Source organism: Microtus oregoni, unplaced genomic scaffold (assembly GCF_018167655.1).
Source record: "Microtus oregoni isolate MIOR12 unplaced genomic scaffold, Mior012 000071F_ref0000514, whole genome shotgun sequence".
In the NCBI taxonomy this organism is placed as follows: Eukaryota; Metazoa; Chordata; class Mammalia; order Rodentia; family Cricetidae; genus Microtus; species Microtus oregoni.
The window spans coordinates 1,721,690-1,746,956 of NW_024543978.1; the positions used below are offsets into that span (position 1 = coordinate 1,721,690).

General features: G+C 46.9%; 1 protein-coding gene across 2 annotated transcripts in view; it reads right to left on the reverse strand.

The window, feature by feature from the left end:
* Positions 1 to 25,267, reverse strand: part of Osbpl2 (oxysterol binding protein like 2) — a 48,138-nt gene that overhangs the window by 3,160 nt on the left and 19,711 nt on the right. Inside the window, exons 4-15 of one of the 2 annotated variants that reach the window (XM_041641796.1) lie at positions 24,337 to 24,469; positions 22,122 to 22,242; positions 19,737 to 19,812; positions 15,769 to 15,903; positions 14,834 to 14,931; positions 10,680 to 10,862; positions 8,811 to 8,918; positions 8,154 to 8,243; positions 5,912 to 6,035; positions 4,497 to 4,637; positions 892 to 1,015; positions 95 to 185 (exon numbers count right to left, since the gene is read on the reverse strand). In XM_041641796.1, coding sequence (XP_041497730.1) covers positions 95 to 185; positions 892 to 1,015; positions 4,497 to 4,637; positions 5,912 to 6,035; positions 8,154 to 8,243; positions 8,811 to 8,918; positions 10,680 to 10,862; positions 14,834 to 14,931; positions 15,769 to 15,903; positions 19,737 to 19,812; positions 22,122 to 22,242; positions 24,337 to 24,373 — 1,328 coding nt within the window. In that variant the 5' untranslated portion in view covers positions 24,374 to 24,469. Of the gene's footprint in view, positions 1 to 94; positions 186 to 891; positions 1,016 to 4,496; positions 4,638 to 5,911; positions 6,036 to 8,153; positions 8,244 to 8,810; positions 8,919 to 10,679; positions 10,863 to 14,833; positions 14,932 to 15,768; positions 15,904 to 19,736; positions 19,813 to 22,121; positions 22,243 to 24,336; positions 24,470 to 25,267 lie in introns of those variants that run through there. The other variant, XM_041641797.1, reaches the window with a different exon arrangement.

Genomic DNA, 25,267 nt, shown 5'->3' on the forward strand with positions numbered 1-25,267 from the left:
GCGAGGCAGGAAAAGGAGTAAAACAGTGCTGCCTATGATGTGGGTGTGGTCTTCCCCCTGCTCAGGTGTGTAAGGCCTCACTGTGCACACTCACCTGGTCCGCCACTCTGACTCCTCTTTGGCGCGTTCTTTTCGGGCCTCTCTCTGCTTTTCCTCCAGCCGCTCCTTCTCCTGGCTGGCCAGATCTAGGTCCAAACAAGTAAGCAAGCACTTAAAGCTTCCAGTTATGTCAGAACCCATCCTGACCCCTAGAGGACCAGTCCCACCCTGAAGTCGGGGCTGGAGAGATGGCTTAGAGGTTAAGAGCACTACAGAGCATGAAGTCAGTCCTGAAATACGCTCTACCTCTGAGCTGCACCCAGCTTTTTTTTTTAAATATAAGATTTATTTATTTATTTAGTATACAGTGTTCTATCTACAGGTATGCCTGCAGCCCATTATACATGGTTTGTAAGCCACAATGTGGGTGCTGGGAATTGAACTCAGGACCTCTGGAAGTAAAAGGCAATGCTCTTAACCTCTGAGCCATCTCTCCAGCCCATGCACCCAGCTTTTAAAATGCAAATTTAACCCATTGAATTAAATAAATGATGTCTTAAGATTTGTATTTGTTCATTTTTTTCACTCATTTTCTTTTCTGTTGTTGCTGTTTTGAGACAAGGTTTTCACTGGGTCGCTCGGTCTGGCCTGGGGCTTATATTAATCCTCTTGCCTCAGCCTCCCAAGTACTGGGACATAACAGGTGTGTGTTCACCACCTTTCACTGGTCTATAAAGGACTGTCCTGGGAGGGCAACACTCTGTTAGTCTGGATGAAGGGTCTGAGCATCCTTCTCACAGACAAAGCCTAAGCTCACCCACACGAGCCCTCTGGGGATGGACCAGCAATTACCCATGTTGCCATTCTCCATCCCACGGATGTCAGGGCGGAGGCGGCAGTCTGTGGGTGGCAGGGTCTTCTCCATGCCTGACTCCAGCTCATTGAGACTCACAGTGAAGCTGGTGAAGTTATACATCTGCAGGAGAAACCAGAAGCACTGTTGCAGAGGCTGCATGAAAATAATGCATCTGTCTTGGCCTGATCCATGGATACTCCAAACCCATGATAACCAGTCACTGTCACCTGCTCAATGAAAGGGCATCCGTGTCCTACTCAAATGGCACAGGTGTTTATCCTGACTTCAGAGGTGTCCACCTGTTTAGTCAGATTGTAGCTTAGCACACCTAAAGCAGGGCTGCCCTTTGCTACGCTTTACCACCTTCCCAGGCCTGACTCCTCGGCTCTTCCTGCTGGTCTTCTCTTCCCTTTACTGCCCTCATCTATGAGCATGTGGCTCAAGGGCCAGGGGGAATATTAAATTTTCTCTGGTCACCCTTACATCACTCAAAAAAATAGCAGTTATTGCCAGGATCCCTGAAGCTTGACTTCCCTAGCACCTGGGGTCTATGAGAAATGTGTCCCGGCTCCCCATCATGGTCCTCAGGTGGCTACAGCTCACACCTGGCTCTCTTTAGAACCCTGCTCCGTTACCACAGCCGTCCTGCTCTGAGCTCCCAGAAGGGCACACTCTGCCATCCCAGGATCAGGACCCCAGATCCACCAAACCCTGGTAGGCATGAAGGACTAAACCAGCACACTGAACCAACAAGGAACAAGAGTTCATCTTAAAATAAAATTTCCTGAAAAACGCATGGGCTTTATTCTTCCAAAAATACTCTAGAAGAATACCATTCCACTAGTTCATCTCTTGATGGTAAAGGTTGAGTATGCCATGCAGGGGTTGATGCTGTTGTTTATTTTGGTAACTGTGACACAAGCTAGAACCAGCTGAGAAAACGCCTCCTTAGGACGGCCTGTAGACAAGCCCAGTGGCGTTTTCCTCATTAGTTACTGATGTGTGACCCACCCCCGGAAGGCCTAAGAAAGCAGCTGAACATAAACGGGGAGCAGCGCTCTTCCACGGACTCTCCTTCGGCTCCTGCCTGGGCTGCCCCCAGTAAAGGACTGTTTGTTACTTGGAAGTGTGAGCCTTTCCTCCTCACGTTAGTTTTGGTCAGTGTTTAATCACAGCAATAAAAGCAGTTAAATAAACACAGGCAATATATCCACACGTAATGGGACACTGTTTTTTTATATTCATTTATTCTGTGTATGTGTGTGGGCACATGCGTGCAGATCAGAGGACAACCCGTAAATTAATTTCCTCCTTGTACCATGTGTACCAAGGATCAAACTGAAGTTGTCAGGTATGGGATCAAGCACTCTTACCCACTGAGCCATGTCATTGGCCCAAAAAATCTTTTTGGCATATTGCTAGGGACAGAATTTAGGGCTGTTGTGGAATAATCTTTTTGTACACTGTGAAGATGTTTATGCCTTCTGTCTGGTTTCATAAAGAGCTGAATGGCCAATAGCTAGGCAGAAAGAGGTTAGGTGGGACTTTGAGGGAAAAAGAAGAACCTGGGAAGAATCTAGGCATGAAAGAGAGGTCAGCTAGATGCGGAGCAAGTAGGACATACAGACCAGGAGAGAGGTAAAAGACACGTGGCAGAACATTCATTAATAGAAACAACCTGATTTGAATTATAAGAGCTAGTTGGGAACCTAAACTAAAGGCCAACCCTTCATAATTAATAAGTATCTATCATTATTTGCGGGCTGGTGGTCCAAAGAAAGTTCAATGAAAAGGCTTACTACATCTGGTGTTGAAGACGTATATTCAAGCATAGAGTACCTGGCTACCTGACTGGCAGAAGACAAAATAGAAACACCTGCTGTGCAGACTCAAAAACTTCCCAGAGCTGGGGCAGGTAAATGTGGGTCCAGGCTGGGGCTCGTGGGCACGAGGCTGGGCTCTCATCAACCTGAGGGTGGGCAGAGCCACAGGGTGGCTGGCATAGCCAGTTAAGATTTGGTTCTAACAGCTGTCTGTAACTCCAAGATCTGACACCCTCACACAGACATACACACAGGCAAAACACCAATGCACATAAAATAAAAATAAATTAAAAAAAAATCAAGATTTGAATCATGGGGTCAGAAGAGGCTGCAGGCACTCAGAGAGCCAGGTCCAGGCCATGAAAGTAAAGAGCTGAATGGCCAGTATCTAGGCAGGAAGAAGTTATTCAGGACTTCTAGGAAAGAGAAGAACCTGGGAAGAATCTGTGCATGAGAGAGAGGCCAGCGAGACACAGAGCAAGTAGGATGTACAGAATGGGAAAGAGGTAAAAGCCACGTGGCAAATATACATTAATAGAAATGGCTTAATTTAAGTTACAAAAACTGGTTTGGAACAAGTCTAAGCTAAAGGCCAAGCTTTCTTTTTTTCTTTTTTTTATATTTATTTATTTATTATATATACAATATTCTGTCTATGTATATGCCTGCAGGCCAGAAGAGGGCACCAGCCCATTACAGATGGTTGTGAGCCACCATGTGGTTGCTGGGAATTGAACTCAGGACCTTTGGAAGAGCAGACAATGCTCTTAACCTCTGAGCAATCTCTCCAGCCCCCAGGCCAAGCTTTCATAATAGTAAGTCTCTGTGTCATTATTTGCGGGCTGGTGGTCCACAGAAAGTCTGACGAGAAAGCTCACTACAATTTAGGGCCTCGTTTGTATATGCCAGGCACCCCACTACTAAGCTACATCACGAGCCCTAGAGCTCCCCTCTTTCTTTGTTTTGTTTTGTTTTTCAAGACAAGGTTTTCTGTCCTGGAACTACCTCTTATAGACCAGGCTGCCTCTGCCTCCCAAGTGCTGGGATTAAAGGCATGGACCACCACCACCCAGCTTTATTTTGGTTTTTGAGATAGGGTGTCACTATGTAGTTCTGGTTGTCCTGGAACTCATTCATTTTGTAGACTAGGCTGGCCTCAGACTACTAGAGGATCCACCTGCCTCTGCCTCCCCAGTGCTAGGATTAAAAGGTATGCACTGCCACACCTGGCTGTTTTTTATTTTTCACTTACATGTATGTATGTGTATATCTATGTATGGGTGTGTGCAAGTGTACCCAGAGACCCCTCACACCCCTGGAGCTGGAGTTACAGGTGGTTGTGAACTGAACTCAGGTCTCCTGGAAGAGCAGCGATCATGCTTCATGGCTAAGCCATCTCTCCAATCAATTGAAATGTGGTCAGGAAGAGCTGACGGTATAGAGAATGGGGAGCACCAATATCACAGGCATACAGACTCAACAATGGGTTCTGAATCAAGATATCGATGCCAGGTGGATTTCCATACACTTTCCCAAGTCCTACATGGTTACTACGGCAGGAAGAAGTCACTCTCAGGCTGGACCATGACATTAGAGTCACATGCAGCTCCAGGGAAAAAGGGTCCTCAGGATTGTGGGGATGTGATGGAGCCTCCCTCTTCGCTAAGAAACAGCTGGTTGGCTACATCAAGAATAAGGTAGAAAAGTCGTGGGCCTGACTGGGACAGTATAAACAGGACCTGGTCTCAGAGAGGGGTGCTAAGGTGTAAGACACAGACCTGAGCTGAGTTGGGGGGCCGGCTGTTGATCCTCCAGAGTAGCTTACTGCCAGGGATGACTTGCACGGTCTCCTGAGTCACAGGAACATTGTCCGTCGTATCACCAGGCATATCACTGTTAGCTTTCTCAGGGCCATCATCCTGAAACAAAGCACACCTCACTATGACACTAGCCAGAGACCTGTCCTCAGAGCACAGGAAGACTTCTTCCCAAGCCCCTGTGCAAAGCCAAAGCTTTTCTCACTGAGGAGAAATAAACTCTCTGCTGTTGGTAATGTCATCAGGCCTCAGGCTCCTGCCTCCACAAGCCTTTGCTTTCTGTAGAGCTGTGCCAGGCTGGATCTGGATCTCTACTCTCTCACTGAGAGGGGAAACAGGCTGAAACAGAAGCAGGTATACACACTGCCTTCCCACAGACATGCTTGGCCATGGTTCCTGCCTTCTTTCTGGACACACAACACATCATGTGAGACAGAGAGCCTCATGATGCCATCTGCTGCCCAACCGAAAGCAGTTCTCCTGGGCAAGCTCTTAAGTCCATTCCGTTTTAACAGACACAGTCAGCTGTGGGCCACAGCTGTTGAGGAGAACACCAGGGACACAGGATGGAAGTTTGGGGTCCTCAGACAGCTGAGGGTGGGCACCCACTGCCAGATGATCCAAGGGAGCAATAAAGTTGGTGAAAATGACACCAACACCACTCGGCAGATTCATCACTCTAAGTGGAATTTTTCTTTTCTTTCTTGGTTTAGACACGATCTCAGTATGTAGTCCCTGCCTGAACAGCCTGGAGCTTGCCGTGTAGATCAGAATGCCCTGCAACTCAACAGGAATCCCCCTGTGTTTGCCACCTGAGTGTACTGCCACGTCAGGTGAACAAACCCCCCCCCCCCCCAAATCAGGGTTTCTCTGTGTATCCCTGGCTGTCCTGGAACTCACTCTGTGGACCAGGCTGGCCTCAAACTCAACAAGATACCTGCCTGCCTCTGCCTCCCAAATGCTGGGATTAGAGATACATGCCACAATACTCGGCTTGAGCTATGTCTTTTAATTTTAATTTTTGCTTAAGAATAACTCATAGTCACCAGCATTCCAGAATTCTTAGAGGATAAGTCTTTGCAAGTACTTCCTGACTGCTGAATATATTACTGAGAACTCAGAACTTGAAAAACAGAGATGAAATGCACTTGACTTCTTAACTAGGTTAACTCAGGCAAAACAAGAGAGGTTTATTACAAAGGACTATGTGGAAGGGTTTGCATTCCCTTGGAAGCTTCCCACTTATAAAAACAGCTGCAACATAACTGAAATAAAAGTCAATCCCACCTCTGCCCCCATACCTGAACCCAGACTTCTGGAGGGCTTACCTACCTCAGGCCCCAGTCTGACCAGGGTCAGCTGGAGCAGGCACTCACCATCTTGGCCTTCCTGGGGTGTTCACTTCTCCTTTCACGCTTCTTAAAGGACTCATATGAAACAGGGTCGATGCCCCACAAGCATTCTGTCCACTTGCCATAAATGATGAAGAGCTTCTTCCTGCTGCAGTGGAGGAGGGCGAAACAGTCAACAGTCATCTACAGAGCAGGAACTTAATGCCCACCTGTTGCTCCCCTTCTGCCAAGTTCTGGACATTCTGGGATATAAAGAAGAAACTTTGTATTTCAGAACCTCCTTCATGCTGTTAGAGACAAAGTCTCCCTATCCCTGATGCCAAAGAGAAAATGAAGGCACAAAAGCCTAAACAGTCCTCAGGGTCTTAGAAAACAAGGAGGGGAAAAAAGCACAAACGTATTCTCCTAAACGGAGAGTTGCATGTGCCCACACTTTGCTGGAGTAAGTGCTCTACCACTGGGTTTTGATGAACTGTGAGTTCGTCAAATCTTTTTCTATCCAATCTACCCATAATGCCTCCCCCAGTCACTTGATGGCCTTTGCTTTCTCTGTGCCTGTCCCTGCCTTCATCTAACCACAGCCCTGGAAAGCTGCACAGCGCAGCCAGAGGTGCCGCCCCACACCAACAAGATCGGAGCCCCTCAGGATAGGGTTTCTTTCTCCTTTTTCCTGCCCGGGAAGAGCACATGGTGGCCACATGCTCCTTGGGAAGTGCTGCCCAACAGGACACCTGTGTGCAGGCTGCAGGGGAGGTCCAGTGAGAACCGGCTGCATAAGCACGAGGACCCACATCCAGATCCCTAGAACCCACCCACATGAAGCTGGACGTTACGCCTGTACTGGGGCAGATACAGAACCAGCTAACCGGGTAGTCCAGCCAAATCAGTGATCTCCAGGTTCAATGAGACCCAGTCTTAAAAATAAAAGACAGAATAACAGAGGAAGATACCCAATATTGACCTCTGGCTTCCACATGTATGTTCATATACACACAACACATATGCACAAACATGTACACGCGCATACACCACACAAACAAGAACAGGAAAGGTAAGGAAAAGAAAAAAAAAAAGCATGCTTGGGTCCAGGAGCAAAACCAACAGATCAAATAACAACTCTCCCATTGGCTGAAATCATCAGCTAGTCTCAAGAGGCCTTGTGCCCCCTGGTCACTATTCTGATCACAACAAGGCCTATGTCCTTTACAGCACGCATGTGAGGTCCTGACGTGTCTCAATCTAAAGTCTGATGTTAATATACAGGTTTGAACAGATGAGTTTCTGGTTCTCTAGAGACAGGCAGAGAGAACAAAAGAACCGACTCTCTTGGAATTATATTACTGAAGGAGGGTTGGTGATAAATAAAATTTTGAGGCCCAGAACATAATTTTACCAAAGGGAGAAAAATCTGGAAAAATGTGTCAAAACCCTACTGGTTATTTTTCTACACAAAAATCTCCATCAGGAGGCTGGGTGGTGGTGGTGCAAGCCTTTAATCCTAGCACTTAGGAGGCAGAGACAGACTGATCTCTGTGAGTTTGAGATCAGCCTGGTCTACAGAGCGAATTCCACAACAGGCTCCAAAGCTACAGAGAAACCCTGTCTCGAAAAACAAAAAAACAAACAAAACAACTCTCCACAAGGCCTGGATTTGCAGAGTGGAAAATGCAGGCCATGAGCAGTGGACACCCATATGCTCTGCTGAGAAATAAAGAGTGGCTTCCCACAGGGTCAAGTGTTAAAAAATCTCAGTTCTGTTTGTAAAACTATAGCAACTGGAGTCCAGCAAGGTGATACAGGCTGTAATCCAGCATTTGGGAGGTGGATGCAGGATTATAAAACCAATACTAGCCTGAGCTGTGCAGGAAGACCGCCTCAAAAAAAAACAAAACAAGTGGGGGGAAAAGCCACATTATCCCTAAGTAAAAATTTATTTCTTCATCGTGGAACTCACTCTGTAGACCAGGCTGGCCTTGAACTCAGAAATCTACTGGTCACTGCCTCCTGAGTGCTGGGATTAAAGGCATGAGCCAACACCACCTGGCAAAAATGTCAATTTTCTTAGGCTGACCTATCTTCTCTCTCCAAAGGGGACAAGCTTCACTCTGCCATCACCAGAGACTGCACTCAAAACTTACCTTTAAAAAAAAAAAAGAAAAAAAAGGTAGCGTTGCTTTCACCATGAGAAGACATCATCGCACAACCACACGGTGCAGCACTGGCCACTGCAGACCCACACCCCCTGGGCATCAATGAGTGGACCTACTTTTTGTCTTGAATGTACCCTTCCACTCTGTGAAGTTCCTTTCCGAATAGTCCACAGGGCTTGAAGTGAAGGACACACTTATCTCCAGTTCTGTGGGGACAAACACAGGCGTTAGTTTATGTAAAATACCTATAGAACCAACCAAGCTACAGGGGAAGAGAAAAAGGACTTGGCGATGGTTAATTTGCTCCTTGAAAGGCTCTGTGACTGACCTGGGGTGACTGTCTGTACAACTAGGGTAATTTACTAAAATATCACTTCAGTGTCCATTTAGGAAATAGGTGAATTCTATGATTTATAAATTATCTCTCACTAAGGTGTTAACAGGCCAAGCCAATGAGTCATAGCTTCCAGCTGTAAGTCTAGGCCCTTGACAATGTTGGGCACAGTTACTACATTTTCACCTAGCACTGACAATACTTAGGTGCACTTTACATTTTCAAATAAATTAACAATGGTAATAAAAAAAAAAGTCAAGAAGGGCGTTCTTGATTATTTCAATGCTGGACAGAACTAAATCTAGCCAGATACCATGACTTGGGGCCCCACTACAGGAGGGAAGTTGAGGGACAGGAATAAAGGGTTAGATATCCCCGAGAGAAGAATGCAGACAGAGACAGTTCCCTTTAGGTCGGGAAGTGCATCATGGCTTGTCACCTGTGGTTTAGGATCTCCACTACCCCATACTGTTCAATCCATAGCTGCCCTAGGATGACGTTGTGCACACAGCAGGTGGGGTTGGTCCACGTGTAGGCTTCATTATGTCTGTGAAAGCACCAAGAACAAGACAGGGCAGTGAAGCTCAGGACTTGGGTGACCCAGAAGGCCATGACCAGGCAAAACCAGACCACAGCTGTCTGGGAGCAAAACAATGCTTTGAAGTCTTCCCAGTGCAGGCTATTTAGTTAGCATGCAACTGGAATTTATTTCTCCTTTCCTTTGTAGCATCAATAAAGCTTTCTACTTAAATGTCAAGACAAGTTAATAAGCAATAAAAGAACACTAAAACAAAAGAGAGACAGCTTTCCTGTGAAGCTGCCAAGAGAAAAGGCTTGTAAGAATTACACTCCTAGTCCCAGCCCACAGTGCAGGAGAGGGTTACTGCGGTTAACACCCAACTCCCCCTCCTCTGAAATGACCTCAAGGGCAAACCTCGCAGCTTGAAACACAGTGGGACCACTGGGAGGCTCCATCAAGGAGTCACGACTAAGTACAAAAGCATCTCGACACAGGGTGGTAGAGGCCATATATCTGGACTCTCTCAAATGACCCAGGTAGAACCCAAACGTTTTTCAAAAGCATTTGCAGTCCATCAGTTCTGCCCACCTCAACTCTCAAGCAGACTACCATGAGACAGGCCCAGCAGCTGGGTGTTCACCACAGGTACCTCCCTCATGAGCCTGCCTTTGTGTTCCTGGGAGACAGATGCACAGAGACAGAGTTTTGTTGGTTGTTGAACTTTTAAGATAGGGTCTCACTTTGCAGCCCTGATTGTCTTAGAGCTCACTATGTAGACCAGGCTTGGCCTTAAATTCAGAGAGATCCACCTGCCTTGGCCTCCCATGTGCTGAACTGAAGGTGAGCTCAACTAGACCCAGTTTGCCCCTAAGTCTTTTTTTTGTTTTTTGGGGTTTTTTTGGTTTTTCAAGACAGGGTTTCTCCGTGTAGCTTTGGTGCCTGTCCTGGAACTCACTCTGTAGACCAGGCTGGCCTCAAACTCAGAGAAATCTGCTCTGCCTCCCGAGTGCTGGGACTAAAGGTGTGCACCACTACCATCCGGCCACCCCTAGGTTCTTAAAACTGGCAGATAGCCAGTATCCAGCAAACATGACACTGATGCTCCCTCACAGCAGGCTCCTAACAGACGACCACTGCAGCCACTGAACCCCTGGGCTGTGGGGGCTGCAGTGGGTTTCAAACTCTAGCATATGCTGGAGACTTGCTACTGGCTGAGTATCTCTGATGGGAGCTGGGCTGGATAGCCTGTAAGAGGGGCCCCCAGTGGTCCTCACCTCCAGGCATTCAACTTCATAGGTACAAATACACATGCCTGTGTGACCATCAGCAAGCGGAGGTGTGTGTACATGGCTGAGGAGCAGCTTTTATCGCTCCTGTCTTAGCTGCTCTCTTGACAGGAAGGAGAACAGCCACTGGAGAGGGAGTCTATGGCTGAGAATGGAGTTCTTGCTGACCCAGGGCCAGTCAGTCGAGGTGTAGCCTAGAGGGAAGGAGCTGTGCTAAGCAGGGCTGGGCTGTCGGGTCTGGGGTTGTCACACAGCAGTAGTTGATGGCTAAAGTGAGCAGCTCCAGTCAGTGTGTGAGAGGGATGTGAGACTTATACTCACACTGGTGGACAGAGGAACTCTCCTCACCAGGAAGTCTAGCAGAAGAAATGCTGCTGGCAGAAAGGCTGTCTGTCAGTCCACAAAGGTAGGGATCTCCCCAGAAAGAAGCCTTATGAGACATGGAGACATAACTTCCTCCCAGCCAGAGCAGGACCTGCTCTTGCTTGCTCTTTTTACTCACTTGAGAAGCTCCAGTGTGATGGTCCCCCGGGGCTCTGCCTCGACACTCTTGCCCCAAAACTTCAGCTTTGGATAGATGGAACCGTGGAACATGAAGTCTTGGTTGAGGCCTTCTGAATAAAATGCACTAACAGGAGGGTGGTGGCTGACCTGTTCAGATATAAATCTGAACCCCAAGTCTTCCCTAGGTCCAAAAATGAGAATGGGAGGGGAAGAGAAAACATCACATTAATGACAGCAATAACAAAGGCCGCCAGCTCCCCCGCCAGCTCCATCGGCCAGTTGGCATGCTCTGCCCTCCCCTAGCAGTTGATACAGGCTCTGAGCCCAGGAGCCTCCAGCTGTGACAGGCATCAGAATACCCAACAAAAACCTCTCAGGTGGCACATCTGGCCACATACCATTACCCTAGAGCACACCTGCCCAACACTACATGAGCTCAACTAGGGGAGCCTCCATCTGGCCTGCTGCTTATCTCTGAGCCTTACAGCCATCAGGCAGGCAGGCCTCGGATGCAGGTCAACAGCAATCCCAAAGTCTATTTCAGTCTCCCAGGAACTCCTAATGCCATCAACCCAACTGAATCAAAGGCCTTATGAAGGGGTGTTCCTGTCCAGCATTTGTACAGGCTCCCAAAACTTCTATGATGGAATGTCTTAGATCCCAAAATATTCCTGGCCAGGAAATAGGATTTTTAGCAGACTCCCTTATTCAATAAAAATGTCAGTTTTTAATTGTTCCGGAACTATGAATACACCTACAGTTGTAGTCATTAAGAATTATAAAAGCTAAACCACATAATTACTAACTTAGCTGGAATCAGAATTCCCAGTCATTACAGAGGAAGGAAAGTTGAAAAATTAGATTTTAAAAGGTTGCCTGCCAAGGTATGTAATCTACAAAATGAATACTTGTCTAAGAAAAGCAAGTATATTTTTAGCTGTTCAAGAGGGATTTGAAGGGATGAAAGATGCTGTACACAGCCAGGTCTGTGCAGTGCTGGGGGACAGGGCCACTCAGTGTCAGGGACGCTCAGGGTGGAGACACCACCAAGCAGGCCTGGAGAGGAACACATGCCAACCTGAGTGTGAGGGGTTTTCCTGGCGGCTTCTGAATTAAATCCCAAATCAGGTTAAGCTTCCTGTCTCACACCCCGCTCAGCAGTTCAGGCTCTTCCTCGTCTCTCACCCACATGGTGGCTGCTGATGCTGCTCTTCTCCTAGTTATTTATTTAGACCGGTTCATGCTCTGTAGCCCTAGCTGGCCTGGAACTTGTAATCCTCCTGCTTGAACTCAGAGGTGTGAGCCACCATGCCTAGCTGAAAAAGCTTGTTTTTAATCACCCAGTATTGCTCCCCTTCTAGCTTCTCTTTCTCTCTCTCTCTTGTTTTTGTGGCAGGGTTTCTCTGAGTTTCAGGAAATCTGATGCCATCTTTGGCCTCTTCAAGTACCAGGCTCACATACAGTGTCTCAGACATGTATGCAGCTCAAACATTTATACATGTAAAATAATAATTTTTTTGTTTTGTTTTTGGTTTTTCAAGACAGGGTTTCTTGGTGTAGCACTAGACGTCCTGAAATGTCTCACTCTGTAGACCAGGTTGGCCTTGAACTCACAGAGATCCGCCTGCCTCTGGCTCTTGAGTGTGAGGAATAAAGGTGTGCACCACCACTGCCTGGCCTTGAAATAATAATTTTTAAAAATGCTTTAAAACAATAATATTTGGGACCAGTTTCCCCCTCATCTGGGCCTCAGTTTCCTTTTTTTTTATTTTTACTTGCACTGGTATTTTCCTACATGTATGTCTGTGTGAAGGCATCAGAACGTGAAGTTAAAGACAGTTTTTAGTTGCCATGTGGGTGCTGGGAGTTGAACCTGGTCCTCTGGAAGAACGGCCAGTGCTCTTAACCACAGAGCTCCTCCTTTTTTAAAATTTTTTACGGGCCTCAGTTTTCTGTTCCTTATCATATCAGATTCTCCTGACCGGTCCAATCTTTTCAGAAGAAATGGAAGTTGGAGAGCAAGGGGCTTGGCCAGCACAAGCCAGTATTACATCATGGCCATGTTCCAGATAGCTCCTTATTAGCAGAGTGTGAGGAAGGAGGAGCTGGAGCTAGTATGCTTCTTACTTTTCCAAACTGCAGTGTAGTATCTTGGCAGGTCCCTAAAGAGCCTACAAGGACACCCCAGATGGACAGATTCCAGGGCTGATGAGAAGACCACAAGGGTCACAGGCCCAGGTACAGACACTGACACACTCACACACTAAAGGCAGTTTCAGGATCCCACAACCACCCACCATGGAAAAGGCTTATCATCACATCACACACCAGAGAAAGTCCAAGAACCAACATGAGTGCCAGAGAAACTCCCCTCTGAATTCACTGATTGCTCAACATTATCATTACTTTTATGACAAAAAATGGTATGAATTAAATAAACGATGACATAGAAACTACCATTTAGAAAACTGTGGCACAGCCAGGCAGTGGTGACATACACCTTTATCCCAGCACTTGGGAGGCAGAGCCAGATAGATCCTCCAGGTTCAAGGCCAGCCTGGTCTACAAAGTGAGTTCCAGGATGGCCAGAGCTACACGGAGAAAACCTGTCTTATAAAAACCAAAAAGACAAAAAGGGAGAAAGAAAATAAATGAAATGAAATGAAACTACAACATCAAGGAAAATGATTACAGCTTTGTTTGTTTGTTTCTTTTTGAGACATCCCCAGCTGTCATGGAACTCGCTTTGTAGACCAGGCTGGCTTCAAACTCAGATCTTTCTGCTTCTGCCTCCCGAGTCAATGGATTAAGGCATGTGCCACATGCCCAGCTACAGAAAAGGATCATGATACAATGCAAAAAAAAAAAGTCATTAGCCGGGCGGTGGTGGCGCACCCCTTTAATCCCAGCACTCGGGAGGCAGAGGCAGGCGGATCTCTGGGAGTTCGAGGCCAGCCTGGTCTACAAGAGCTAGTTCCAGGACAGGAACCAAAAGCTACGGAGAAACCCTGTCTCGAAAAATCAAAAAAAAAAAAGTCATTAATATCTCATACACAAGAAAACCTATTAAGATGTTGATAACCACTTGTCTTTGGCAGGTTACATCTGTCTGTTTTCTGCTTCCAGCGTTGCCATGTTCTGTATAGAACATTATTATAGCCAAAACACCAACAAACTCCATATAGTGAATTCCCAGATTACCAGCTGACCCTGATTCCAGGGCAGTGACAGAAGTCTTCTCTATAGAAAAGATACCATGGCCTATGACAAATAACCATTATGCTAGCCAATGAGAATACCCCATATAAAACCTTCCAGTAACTTCCTCCAATCAGAGAAGATCTATCTACCTACTAAACTACCCTGTTGTTTTCTGCATCCCGAGGCACAAGCACACTACTGGTCACACATGCACCAGAGAACAACAGTTCCCAGAGTGGCAGAATGGGCCCACTAGGAACTGGACACATTCAGTGACTAGTCTCTGGGGGCTCAGGCAAGGCTAAAGTGAAAACGCACCAGGGGTGTGTGACATGTGGTTGGGAGTGTTGTTACCTCCAAGACAACTTTCTGCATAATTGTAGGAGGAGGCCCAGATTTGACAAAGTAAGTAGCAACAACCTCTCAGTCCAGCCCTCTAGAGCTTCACCACCATCCATAACTAGGATTCAGGGTCCAGGCTCAGAGATCTACTAAGTCCAAGGATGAGGATGGAGGGCTATGCTCTGCTCATGTGCAAGAGGGTTTACCAGCACCTGCCCTGTTCCCGCTACCCTGGAAGCCTCACGATCGCAGGCCCCAAGAGGCAAGATACTGCTCAGAATCGGCAAACATTCACAGACTAACACTTCAAGAGGCTAATTCTTGGGGCCTGTCCAACCATTCCTGACACACTGCAACACAGGCATGGACTAAGCATTGACTTTAGTACACATAACACGACTAGTGGTCTACACAACATGACTTCCACCCTTGAGCCCCACGCAGTAAGAATCTATGCCAACCCTTCCTATGGTACCAGGGTTCTAGTCCATCATTAACATCACACCTTTTTACCCACATCATTCCCCATACTTGGGTGGCTCCTAACTCCAAGCACCTGTCCTGATCTGAGGATTCAATGCATTCCAGCGTTCCTGATGGACTCCTTACCTGATCAGCTCATATGTCTCCCCCAGGAGCGGGTTAAAGGGTTTGCCGGTTCTCTCCCACTGGGACGCCACTGCCGAGACTGCAAAGGCAGCTACAGACTGCAAACAATTCAAAGACGGATCAAAACAGATTCAGCCAAGACAGCAGCACACGAGTGCACTTCCCACGGGGTATCAGTCAGTCACTTCCACTCTGCTGACTTCTCAGGTTTCAACTCACAATGGTTTTTCATATTTATTTATTTATTCATTCATTCAGTTGTTTATCGCAGTGATTTTTTTCTTTTTCTTCTTTTTTTTTTTTTCCGGTTTTTCGAGACAGGGTTTCTCTGTGGCCTTGGAGCCTGTCCTGGAACTAGCTCTGTAGACCAGGCTGGTCTCGAACTCACAGAGATCAGCCTGCCTCTGCCCCCCGAGTGCTGGGATTAAAGGCGTGCGCCACCACTGCCCGGCATCCAGCCTGTAGTTCTGCAGCTGCTATAGCCCTACAGAAGGTGGTAGTGATTTTGTTTTTTAAGATTACAGAACTTCTGGGGAAACACCACTGCCATGCATTACTTCCTCAAAGCCACAAAAAAGGGAACTTGTTTTCTCCACCACAGGTTGCACACCCTGCAGATGCTAAAGCAATACCCATGTGTCTGTCTCATACACTGGCACTCCAGTCCATACACTTCCACATAGTTGAACACGCACATGCACAAGTAATTACACACCACATAAACATATGCACACATGAGGCAGTAGCATGTGTGATACCAGAGAAAAGCCAACTACGTGAGGCTGACAGCTAGGAGTTCTGGTCAGACATCTGGAGAGAATACAATTCTTCCAGATAGCTCACTAGCAGAATACCTTGGTCCCTACAACTATGGGGTCAGTCAGGCAAACAGTTATGGCATCAAGACTGTCCTCACAGTCATATGCAGTGCCCACCTGCATCCTCTCCAGGGTCTGGGGCTGGTGTGAGGCTTTGTGGATAAGGTACACATGCTCCATGTACTCCGTGATCCGTTGCAGGAAGCTCAGTGGCTCATTGAAGGCGATTGGCATTGTGATCTTGGATAGCTCCTAGAAGGATCCAGAAAGACATCTGGTTGGGTTTCTGGGTATGCCTCAAATGCAAGTATCCTACTCTACTCTGAGTATTCTGAGGATCACTGCCCAGAGCCTCAAACTCCCATACAGACAAGATCTTAGACACCCGCTGTGGGCAAGCTTTCTGTTGTGAGCACCGGCTTCTACCTTACCCAACATGGAATGCCGTCCTGAATGGCAGCCATGGCAGCTCTCCATCTCCCAGATCTGCATCACATGAAGTGATTACAGGAGCTCTGAAAGAACCATCTTATCGGGGCTGGAGAGATGGCTCAGAGGTTAAGAGCACTGGCTGCTCTTCCAGAGGTCCTGAGTTCAATTCCCAGCAACCACATGGTGGCTCACAACCATCTGTACTGAGATCTGGCGCCCTCCTCTGGCATGCGGGCATACATCGAGGCAGAATGTTGTATACATATAAATAAATCTTAAAAAAAATTATATAAAAAAAAGAACCATCTTATCTTCCCTCACTCATTCCAGATGAGTGGTACCAGTCCCACTATTAAACTTGCCCTTGCTGGGTGATGGCGACACACAACTTTAATTCTATTACTCCTGAGCAGCAGCAGGCAGATCTCTGTAAGTTTGAGGCCAGCCTGGTCGGTCTACAGAACAAGTTTCAGGACAGTCAGGGTTACACAAAGAAACCCTGCCTCAAAACAAGACCAAAAAAACCTTGCCCTCAGCACCCATGGCCTTCCAGTGTGAAATGGAAGCCTTAGCTGACAGTCAAGTCTTTTTACAATGTGACTTTGCTTCAAAGTTCAGAGTCTGCAAGAGTGACACAGGAATCTTTCCTCCAGCACCATGGGGCACAAGTGAGACTGCAGCTCCTGCCTCCCTAGAGCTCATGAACAGAGGACAAAGGTCTGAGGAGCTTTTCCTGAGCTGGGCTTCTGAAAGGCACTAACAAGAATGCTCCAGGAACGAGGACAGGCTCTGGATCTTAGGTGGATTTTCAGGCTTTCTGTACTAGGAGTTAGAATGACCCATCTGCTCTCACCAGCCCCAATCACTTAGTGCCAAGGCAAAGAGCTTGAAAGAGTACCCTAGGGGAGACAGAATGCTCAGCAAATTACCAGTGAGACAGCCTTCCTAGCCAGGTCCTGAAACAGCATTCGGGGAGTGGGGAGGGCTTGTTAACAGTGCTGATCTAGGGGGACCCCACTGACAACTCAGAGTCAGTCAGGCTCCGCACAGAGGCTACGTGCCATGCTGAGAGACATTCAGATATCTGGGAATATGAGAGCTGGACAGGGCACTAAGGCAAGAGTTACAAGTCAGGTGCCTTCTGGCATAAGAAGTGACCAAAACCACACAAGGAAGTTGCATAAGATAAGCAGGAAGGACAAAAAGCTTTTGACTATATCCACCATATCAACAACTACAAGAGAGAGAGAGCTAAGGGAAGAAACTCTGAGTCAGTCACCAGAAAAGTAGAAAGGCAAGAAAACACAGGCTTTATATGCCTTCTGTGATTACATACCTGTAAAGCAAAGCTGAGCCTACGGCCCAGTGTAAGAGGTCAGAGAGGTCAGCAATGGGCAGGAAGAAACACAGACGGACCCCAGCAGGAGAGAGGCTATCTGGGCTCACAAGTACCTGCATGCACACTGCTTCTCTGCTCTAAACCCTCTCCAGCTCTCCACCCACAGGCCAGGCCCCACGCCTGCTGGTGGGTACAGTAGCACAGCATACAAAGTGGACACTCAGCTACAGCTAGCAAAATGCTAACTCATTTCTACTTTGATCCAGCAACCCCACGTCTGGGCACCAATCTCAGCCTAAGCAAACATACATGCAGGGCTAGCCCCTGTAACCTGCTTTGGTCAGCCAAAAGCCAAAAATGGTCTAATGTCCAAAACAGTGCACCATCCCACTGAACTGAAAGACAACTAAGAAAGGGGCACGAAGTAGTTACAAGATGACTTTGAGATTGGTGGCTGATGAGAACAGGGGATAAAGAAAGCCTACTGCCTCTCTGAAGGCATGGGAGAAGACTTATACACAGTCAGGGTGTGGGGCATGGGGTAACAGCTATTTATGGGGAGGGACAGGGACAGGAAGCTAAGCTTCCTAGAACACATTGCCACGCTCTGGATGTGGTCTTAGTAGCCCAAGGTTTCAGTAATTAACTGTGAAGAATTAAGTGGATGACATTTAACCCATCTATGGTGCTGAATATGGTGCCAGTCCTCTGAGGAGTCATTAGGATTAGGTTAAGTCATAGCCTCCATGGTTGACTATGGTAGCTAACTAAGAACAGGGCAAGGGGGCTGGTGAGATGATTTAGCATGCATATTATAAAAGAGAATTGATTCCTGAAGCTGTCCTCTGACCTCCATATGCACATGTGTGCATATAAATAAATATAATTAATAATAATAATAATAAAAGAACAGAGCAAGTGTTAGGGAAACAGCTCTGTGGTAGAATGCATCTTAGGTTCTGGATCCAATCCCTAGCACTTGTAAGTAAACAATCAGGAAGAGAGAGACCAACACACAACTGTGCATGTCCCTTCCCTGCTCCCCCCATAAGACATCCTACACTACCACAGGACACAGGACTCTGTCAGCATCGAAGGCATTGCCAGATGCATGCATGCCCTTAGCCTCTTTCCTTCTTTTAAAAACATGATTTCTCTGTGTAATAGCCCTGGTTGTCCTGCCACTCTGTAGACCAGGCTGGCCTCTAACTCACAGAGATCCACCTGCTTCTGCCTCTCAAGCGCTGAGATTAAAGGTGTGAGCCACCATGTTCCAGCAAGCCAATCTTTCCTCTACAGTTCACCCATCTATGGTATTGTACAGGCAACAGAAAGCAGACTAACACATATTTAATGAATTTGACTTTGGACCTGTATTTTGAAAAAAAATTATAAAAGCAATCTATAAAAATCAAAATGAAACAGATGAGCCTGCATGATACTCCCAGACCTATGCACAATCACTTGTGGAAAAAAAAAAACCAGGAAAATTTTGCAATAGGAATACACAATCAAGCAATTAAGGTAAGGTCAACATTCCTAGTAAGATATATGGACACTATGTAATTCTGAGCAGGCACAGACAAGAGCTCTAGCTTGTGTGTGCTCCTGCCCAAAAGAGACTCTAATTACGCCTTCTTCCAGTTTCCAGTGCCAACCCCCATACCAATCTATCTACCCTCAATCATCCTAAAGTTATTTAAAATAAAAGGTTGGAAGAAAGAAGTTTTCTCTGGGAAGAAAGTGTAGAAACAATGATGAACAACAACAAAAACTGGCATTAAAGGAATGCAGGTAGACGCATCTGAAATCTGGCAATGTGTACTTCTGACTCTGACTTGAGCATCTTGTTGCTAAGTGCTGGGTTATGCATGAAATGTGCCAGAGATCATATGGGCACACTAGCTCCTAACAGAGATCATATGGGCACACTAGCTCCTAACAGTCAAAGAAGACCATATGGAAAGTTAATGGCCACTAGACAGTTCCTAACACAAAGCTTCAGGACTTGACATAAGCTACCTGGAGCCTAATGTGTAGCAAGGCCCCCCTGGTCTCATGCAGAAGGCGTTCAGACCATAAGCAAAGACCACGTCTCAGAACATCGGGAAAAAGGCCTTATGGGACGTCTCCAGCTACCTGCTGAACTGTAAACCACCGTTCTGCTGTTTCCCTTCCCCTTATCACTTGTTCCTTTCCTGCCCTGCTACAGGATGATAAATATACAGCATACACTCCCTTAGAAACCAGCAGTGCAAACCTCTTGGGAATTAAGGCCTAAGCTCCGTGCTCCAAATGAGTTATCTGCACTCACCAAACCAATGCACTTTTTCAGGATACTCCACACGCTGAAATCACTTCTGGTGAACATGGGGGCAGGAAGGGCTGTCCTGTGAGTAATTTGAGAGTAACAAGCATTTATTAACCAATGGAGTATGTATGGGGGGGGGGTGTTTCTCACAGGAACTTCTCAAGACCATCACCTTAGCTTGAGACCTAAATTATCAGTGTCTCTGAACAATGGGACAACAGGGAGAAGCTAGATCACAGCTGAAACCCTACAGGGTGTCTGTACCGCTGTTTTTGAGTCCTGATAATGGTCACTGGTTATGGCAACCTTGGAGTCTTGACCTGGCTCTGCAGTGACCAGGCCATTTTCCTTCCGTGAGCTGGAGACAAGGCTGACAGTGAGAACAGAATCCCTCTACTTACATCCCGACTGACTGTCTACTTTAGGGTCTTCTACCCAACCCCAGGACGGCGCACAGAGTTGAGAATAAGAGTGAAATGCGTTAAAAATTAGCTATCCACCCCTCTGACACAGGCACTCCTTCTCAAGCTATCCTCCACCCAACCAGACCCCAGCAGTGACCTCAGCCTCAACTCCTGCTCTGGCTACCTGGGACAGACTATAGCTCCCCCCAGAAACTGTCTCCATGGCAAGAAGCCTCAGCAGACATCTGACTGCCTTGTGGGAAGGAATGTGGCCCATCACAGGAATGCGAAGATGGCATCATGGAAGAAGCCCTCAGATACACGTGAACCCTCAGATACTCTGAACCCTTAGAGCAGCTCTAGTTTCTATTGTGGAATTCCCAGTGACATTTCACTGAAATTGATCAGGAGAACAGACTGACTGACTGGGCATTTTGATCCATCCTGGGATAGCAATAGCTGGAGTCTGCCTGGTAAACCTCAGAAAGGACTCATGTGGGTAACTGAGTTGAGACAAGAGGGAGAAAGGAAGTTCTGAGACAAAACAGGAAAGGAAAGAAGTCTAATGTTTACTGAGCCGTATGCACCAGGGCTGCCAAAAATAGCTGGAATGCTGTGCACACCGCAGACTGTGAGGGCCACAAGAGATGGAAAATATGGTTCTGCAGAGGATCAGGGTTTGGTCCCAGGGATATAACCTGTGCAGGTTAGTTTTGTCAGCTTGACAGAACTAGGATTACCTGGGAAGAGGAACTTACACTAAGAAAATACCTCTATCAGACTGACTATTAGCAAGTCTATACAGGGCACTTTCTTGATTAAGGATAGATGTGGGAGGGTCGAGCCCACAGAGAGCAGTGCCACTCCTCAGATGGTCCTGGGTTGCATAAGAAAGCAAACTGAGCAAGCTTGGGAACAGCACAGTAAGTAGCATTCCTCCATGGTCTCCGCTTCAGTTCCTGCCTTGGATACCCTGATAATGGTCTGTAACCTCTTACCCAAACAAATCCTTTCAGCCCTGACTGTGATAAGTACCACTGTGCTAAGCAGGAAGAATAAGGGGAAGGTGACACACGTAATACACAGTGGACGTGAGAGAATCTGAAGAGCCATGTTTAGATCATGGTGACAAGAGAATGAGGCAGTGGTCATAAGCTCAGTGCGGTTTGACATCAGTTGATGTACATTTAGGAGAGAGACGGTGAGGTACAGAGTGAATGTAAGCGCCTTAGTCAGGCCTCCCCCCCCAACCCATCCAATGTGCTCCTGCACCCACTAAGCACATGAGCGTAGGACAAGAGAAGGAAGGGTGAGGGAACATGCCCTGAAGGTAAATGGGCCCATGTATAAGGTCAGTCATGAGGCTGGAGGGTCCACTGAGGCCCCAAACACCTTTTAATACATATATGTGTAAGGAAGCCTATGTCCCATGGATTATCCTAACAGACTGAGAACATTCCATGATGATCACTGTCATAGTCTAGATACACAAATGAACCTGATGGGGAAAAATAGAATGTGGTATCGCTGCAGCAATGAATCAAACCCTTTCCATTCCTTCAGGTCAGTGAGATACAGAAGGGACAAGAGAACCCTTGCTATCTCCATTAGCCCAGCAGCTAAGTATATCTCAGTAAAACACAAAAGGGACAACGGGATTAACCTGGTGTCTGTGGAAGGACAGGTTGGTTTGTAATGGGTGAGGTCTGTCCCAGAGGCCCTAAGCCATTCTGGGACAGAACTATTACTTTATGGAGGGGGAGTCATGGGTCAAACACTGCCCTCCACTGGTCTCCATGCCCCCAGCAGACAGGCACTAAGTCTCATGGGACTTTGGTGGCTAGGCTGCTTAGAAGAGTCATACTGGAACTGGGGGTGCGCCAGCTCAATTTATGAGACCTAAGAGGACACCTGATAGCACATATGTGGGTGATCTTAGATACACTTTGGAAAGTTCTGAAACAGTGTGTGTAAGACAGTTTACCTGTGTTTCTGAATTCCATTCTCTTGTGGTCTCTCCCCACTTTTGCTGGTATCCAGATCAATCATCCCACTGATTTTATTTGCCTCTGAAAACTCCCCTGTAGAGTTATCAGAATCAAAGCCTGCAAGAAATATGCAAAACAATCATCTTTTACTGGATTTGGGAGATACAGAAGCCTACTTCAAGATTATATAAACTGAAGCCTAAAGATCTGCAAACCTTTCATCTGGTTTTATGAGACAGGGCCTATGTAACCGTGTCCAGCCCAGAACTCTTTTGTTTGTTTGTTTGTTTGTTTGTTTGAGACAGGGTTTCTTTGTGTAGCCTTGGCTGTCCTAGAACTCACTTTGTAGAAAAGGTTGTCTTGAACTAGGAGATCGGCCTGCTTCTGCCTCCTGTATGCTGGGATTAAAAGGTGTGCATCACCAACAACTGGCTGGCCCGAAACTCTTTATACAGAACAGTCTGGTCCCAAACTCACAGTGATCCACCTGTCTCTGCTTCCTGAGTGCTGGGATCATGTGCCACCATCCCTGTCTGATGATTGTCAAGTGGTACATTTAGAATAATTATCTTTGTTTCCACCTCAGTGTCAGGACATGCAGGACTGCTATGTGGGAGCAGCACCTCCACTGTCCATCATGGTCTGCTGGGATGGTGGGGATCATCTGAACATTAATAAGGTTGAAGCCATCTTTGGGGAATATCAAGACAAACAACCAAAATCTCAGGGGTGTTTGGAGTAGTAGATGCTACACTGAGTCCCTGGGTGAGAAGGAACTTCTAGGGGACCTGTGGGCAAGGAGACATCTGAGGTGGTCTCTCCGTGGCAGGCATGGCCTCCCAGGTATGGCTGGATGCCTGCCTGGGGACTCCTCCTCTGAGGACCATAGATGCTGTTCCACAGCAAGCTCCACTTGCCAGCACACACCAATGGGGAGCAGAACCAGTGAGTTCCAACCATGGCATACTGAAACGATTCCACTGAGCTCTGGAAATGGCAAGGAGCTCAGTGTCCCCTCTGGGGACCAGGAAGTCCACCAGTGCTATCGGCCAGGAACGGGGCTGGGCAGGGAATGACTACCCATACCCAGATGCTCTAGTATGGAGGTTCTAACAAGCAGGGGGTAGGGAGGAAAACTCTGGTGGGGCTGTAACTGGGGAGCCACTGCAATACTTCAAAGCTGCTGCTGTTTGTGTACCTAAGGCCAAGGACAAGAAATGGAACAGATAAGCCTTGAAGTCCCGTTCCATGGGCAGTGAGAAGTCCTTCACAGAAAACAAAACACATTCTGAATATGGACCTTAAGGGACAGCAAAGTCAGTAACTGAAATGTTAAGGAATGGACAGCTGTGACTGAAGAGTCTACAGACCCCTGGGGGACCCAGTTCTGCCAGCACCAAGAGGAAGAGGCAGTTCTCCTCTGCCCCACCACCAACTACTACCCAGGCACAATGGTGCAGACCTCCACTTACAATCACCACTTGAGATTGCTACTGTGAGGGCGGGGAAGTTATTTGTGTCAGAGTATGTGTGCTGTGTATGCCTGTGTGCACAGGTACAGATACAGTTAGGACAGACGAGGGTATCACATGGTTTCCTCTATTACTTTCATTTGGTCTTCTGGGACAGGGTCTCTCACTGAGCAAGAAACTCAACATTTTCCAGCTAGACTGGCAGATCAGCAAGCTCCAGAAATCTTAGCATTTCTGTGTGGGCCCCTCTCCAGAATTGGGGTTACAGGCATAGATAACCCAGCCATGCCTAGCCCCCCCCCCTTTTTTTTGAGAGTCTCGTCATATAACTTTGGTGGTTCTTGCTATGTAGACCAGGCTGGCCTTGAACTCACAGAGATCCATCTGCCTCTGCCTCCTGAGTGCTGGGATTAAAGGCATACACTACCATCGCCAGGCCTTATATTTTTGCCCACATGTATGTGACTCACATGCATACATACAGGCAAAATAGACATGCAAGTAAAATAACTATATTCAGGGAGGTTCTTCCAAAGAGTCCAGCCCCCGCTGTTCTTTAATCTGTCTCTTAAGATCCAGTCAAGGTTGCTCTCATGAGAGAAGACATCTTTGTCTCTCTAAAAAGCTAATGTCAGGTCTCATCTAACAGACCCCCTGGCCTTGCTGTGCTGAGCCAGGCCAAATCCCACACTGCAGATCCCAGATCCCACACAAGATGTGGGCTCTCATAGCTGCTCACCTGTGACGGCATCAAAGAACTCTTCCTCCCCATTCATCCTTCAGTGACCAGGTATCACTGTTTTGGGGTTCGGTCCTCCTACTGGATCATATCTGATCTATATTTATGTAGAAGCTGTGTGGATACTGGAAATCTGAGGAAGAAATATTTCAGAACGAACTCAGTTACTACAAAGTCTATGTTTTGCAAACATTTATTTCGACTTTTTGGGTTTTGTTTAAGACAGGGTCTCTGGCTGGCCTTGAACTTGTCATATAGACCAAAACTAACCTAGAATCCAAAGATCCTCCCGTCTCTGCCTCAAGGGCTAGGATTAAAGGTATGTACCACCATGCTCAGCTAAACAATTATTCTTGAAATTGATCCAACTGATCTCCATAAGGGCCAGGTGTATTGGCACAGTCTTTAATCCCAGCACTCCCCAGGAAGAAGCAGTAGACTTCTGTGAGTTCAAGGCCCACCTGGTCTACAAAGGGAGTTCCAGGTCAGCCAAGACTATGCCATGAGAACCTTTCTCCAAAAAAAAAAAAAAAAAAAAAAAAGAGAGATCTCATGTCTAAGGGAAAAAAATTTGAATTATAACAAATATACTCTTCAAGCATCAAGAATGAAAGGATGAATGCCTAATAAAAAGATGAAAAAGAAAGCTGGCCTTGTGGCACACACTTATAATCCTAGAGCAAACTGAGCAGGAGGATTAAAAGTTCAAGGCCTATGACCAATCAGAAGGCTCGGTACTGATATGGTGGAAAAACTAACTCCAGCCAGTTTCCTCTGACCTTGCACATCCCTACCTACCCACCCCCCCCCCCCGCCCATACACAATATATAAATAAACAAGCAAAACACAAAATAAAAAGTAATTTAAAAAGAGGTCAAAGGCTAGGACCAGGGAAACTGCAGAGTGGTTACCACACAGCAAGCATACTGG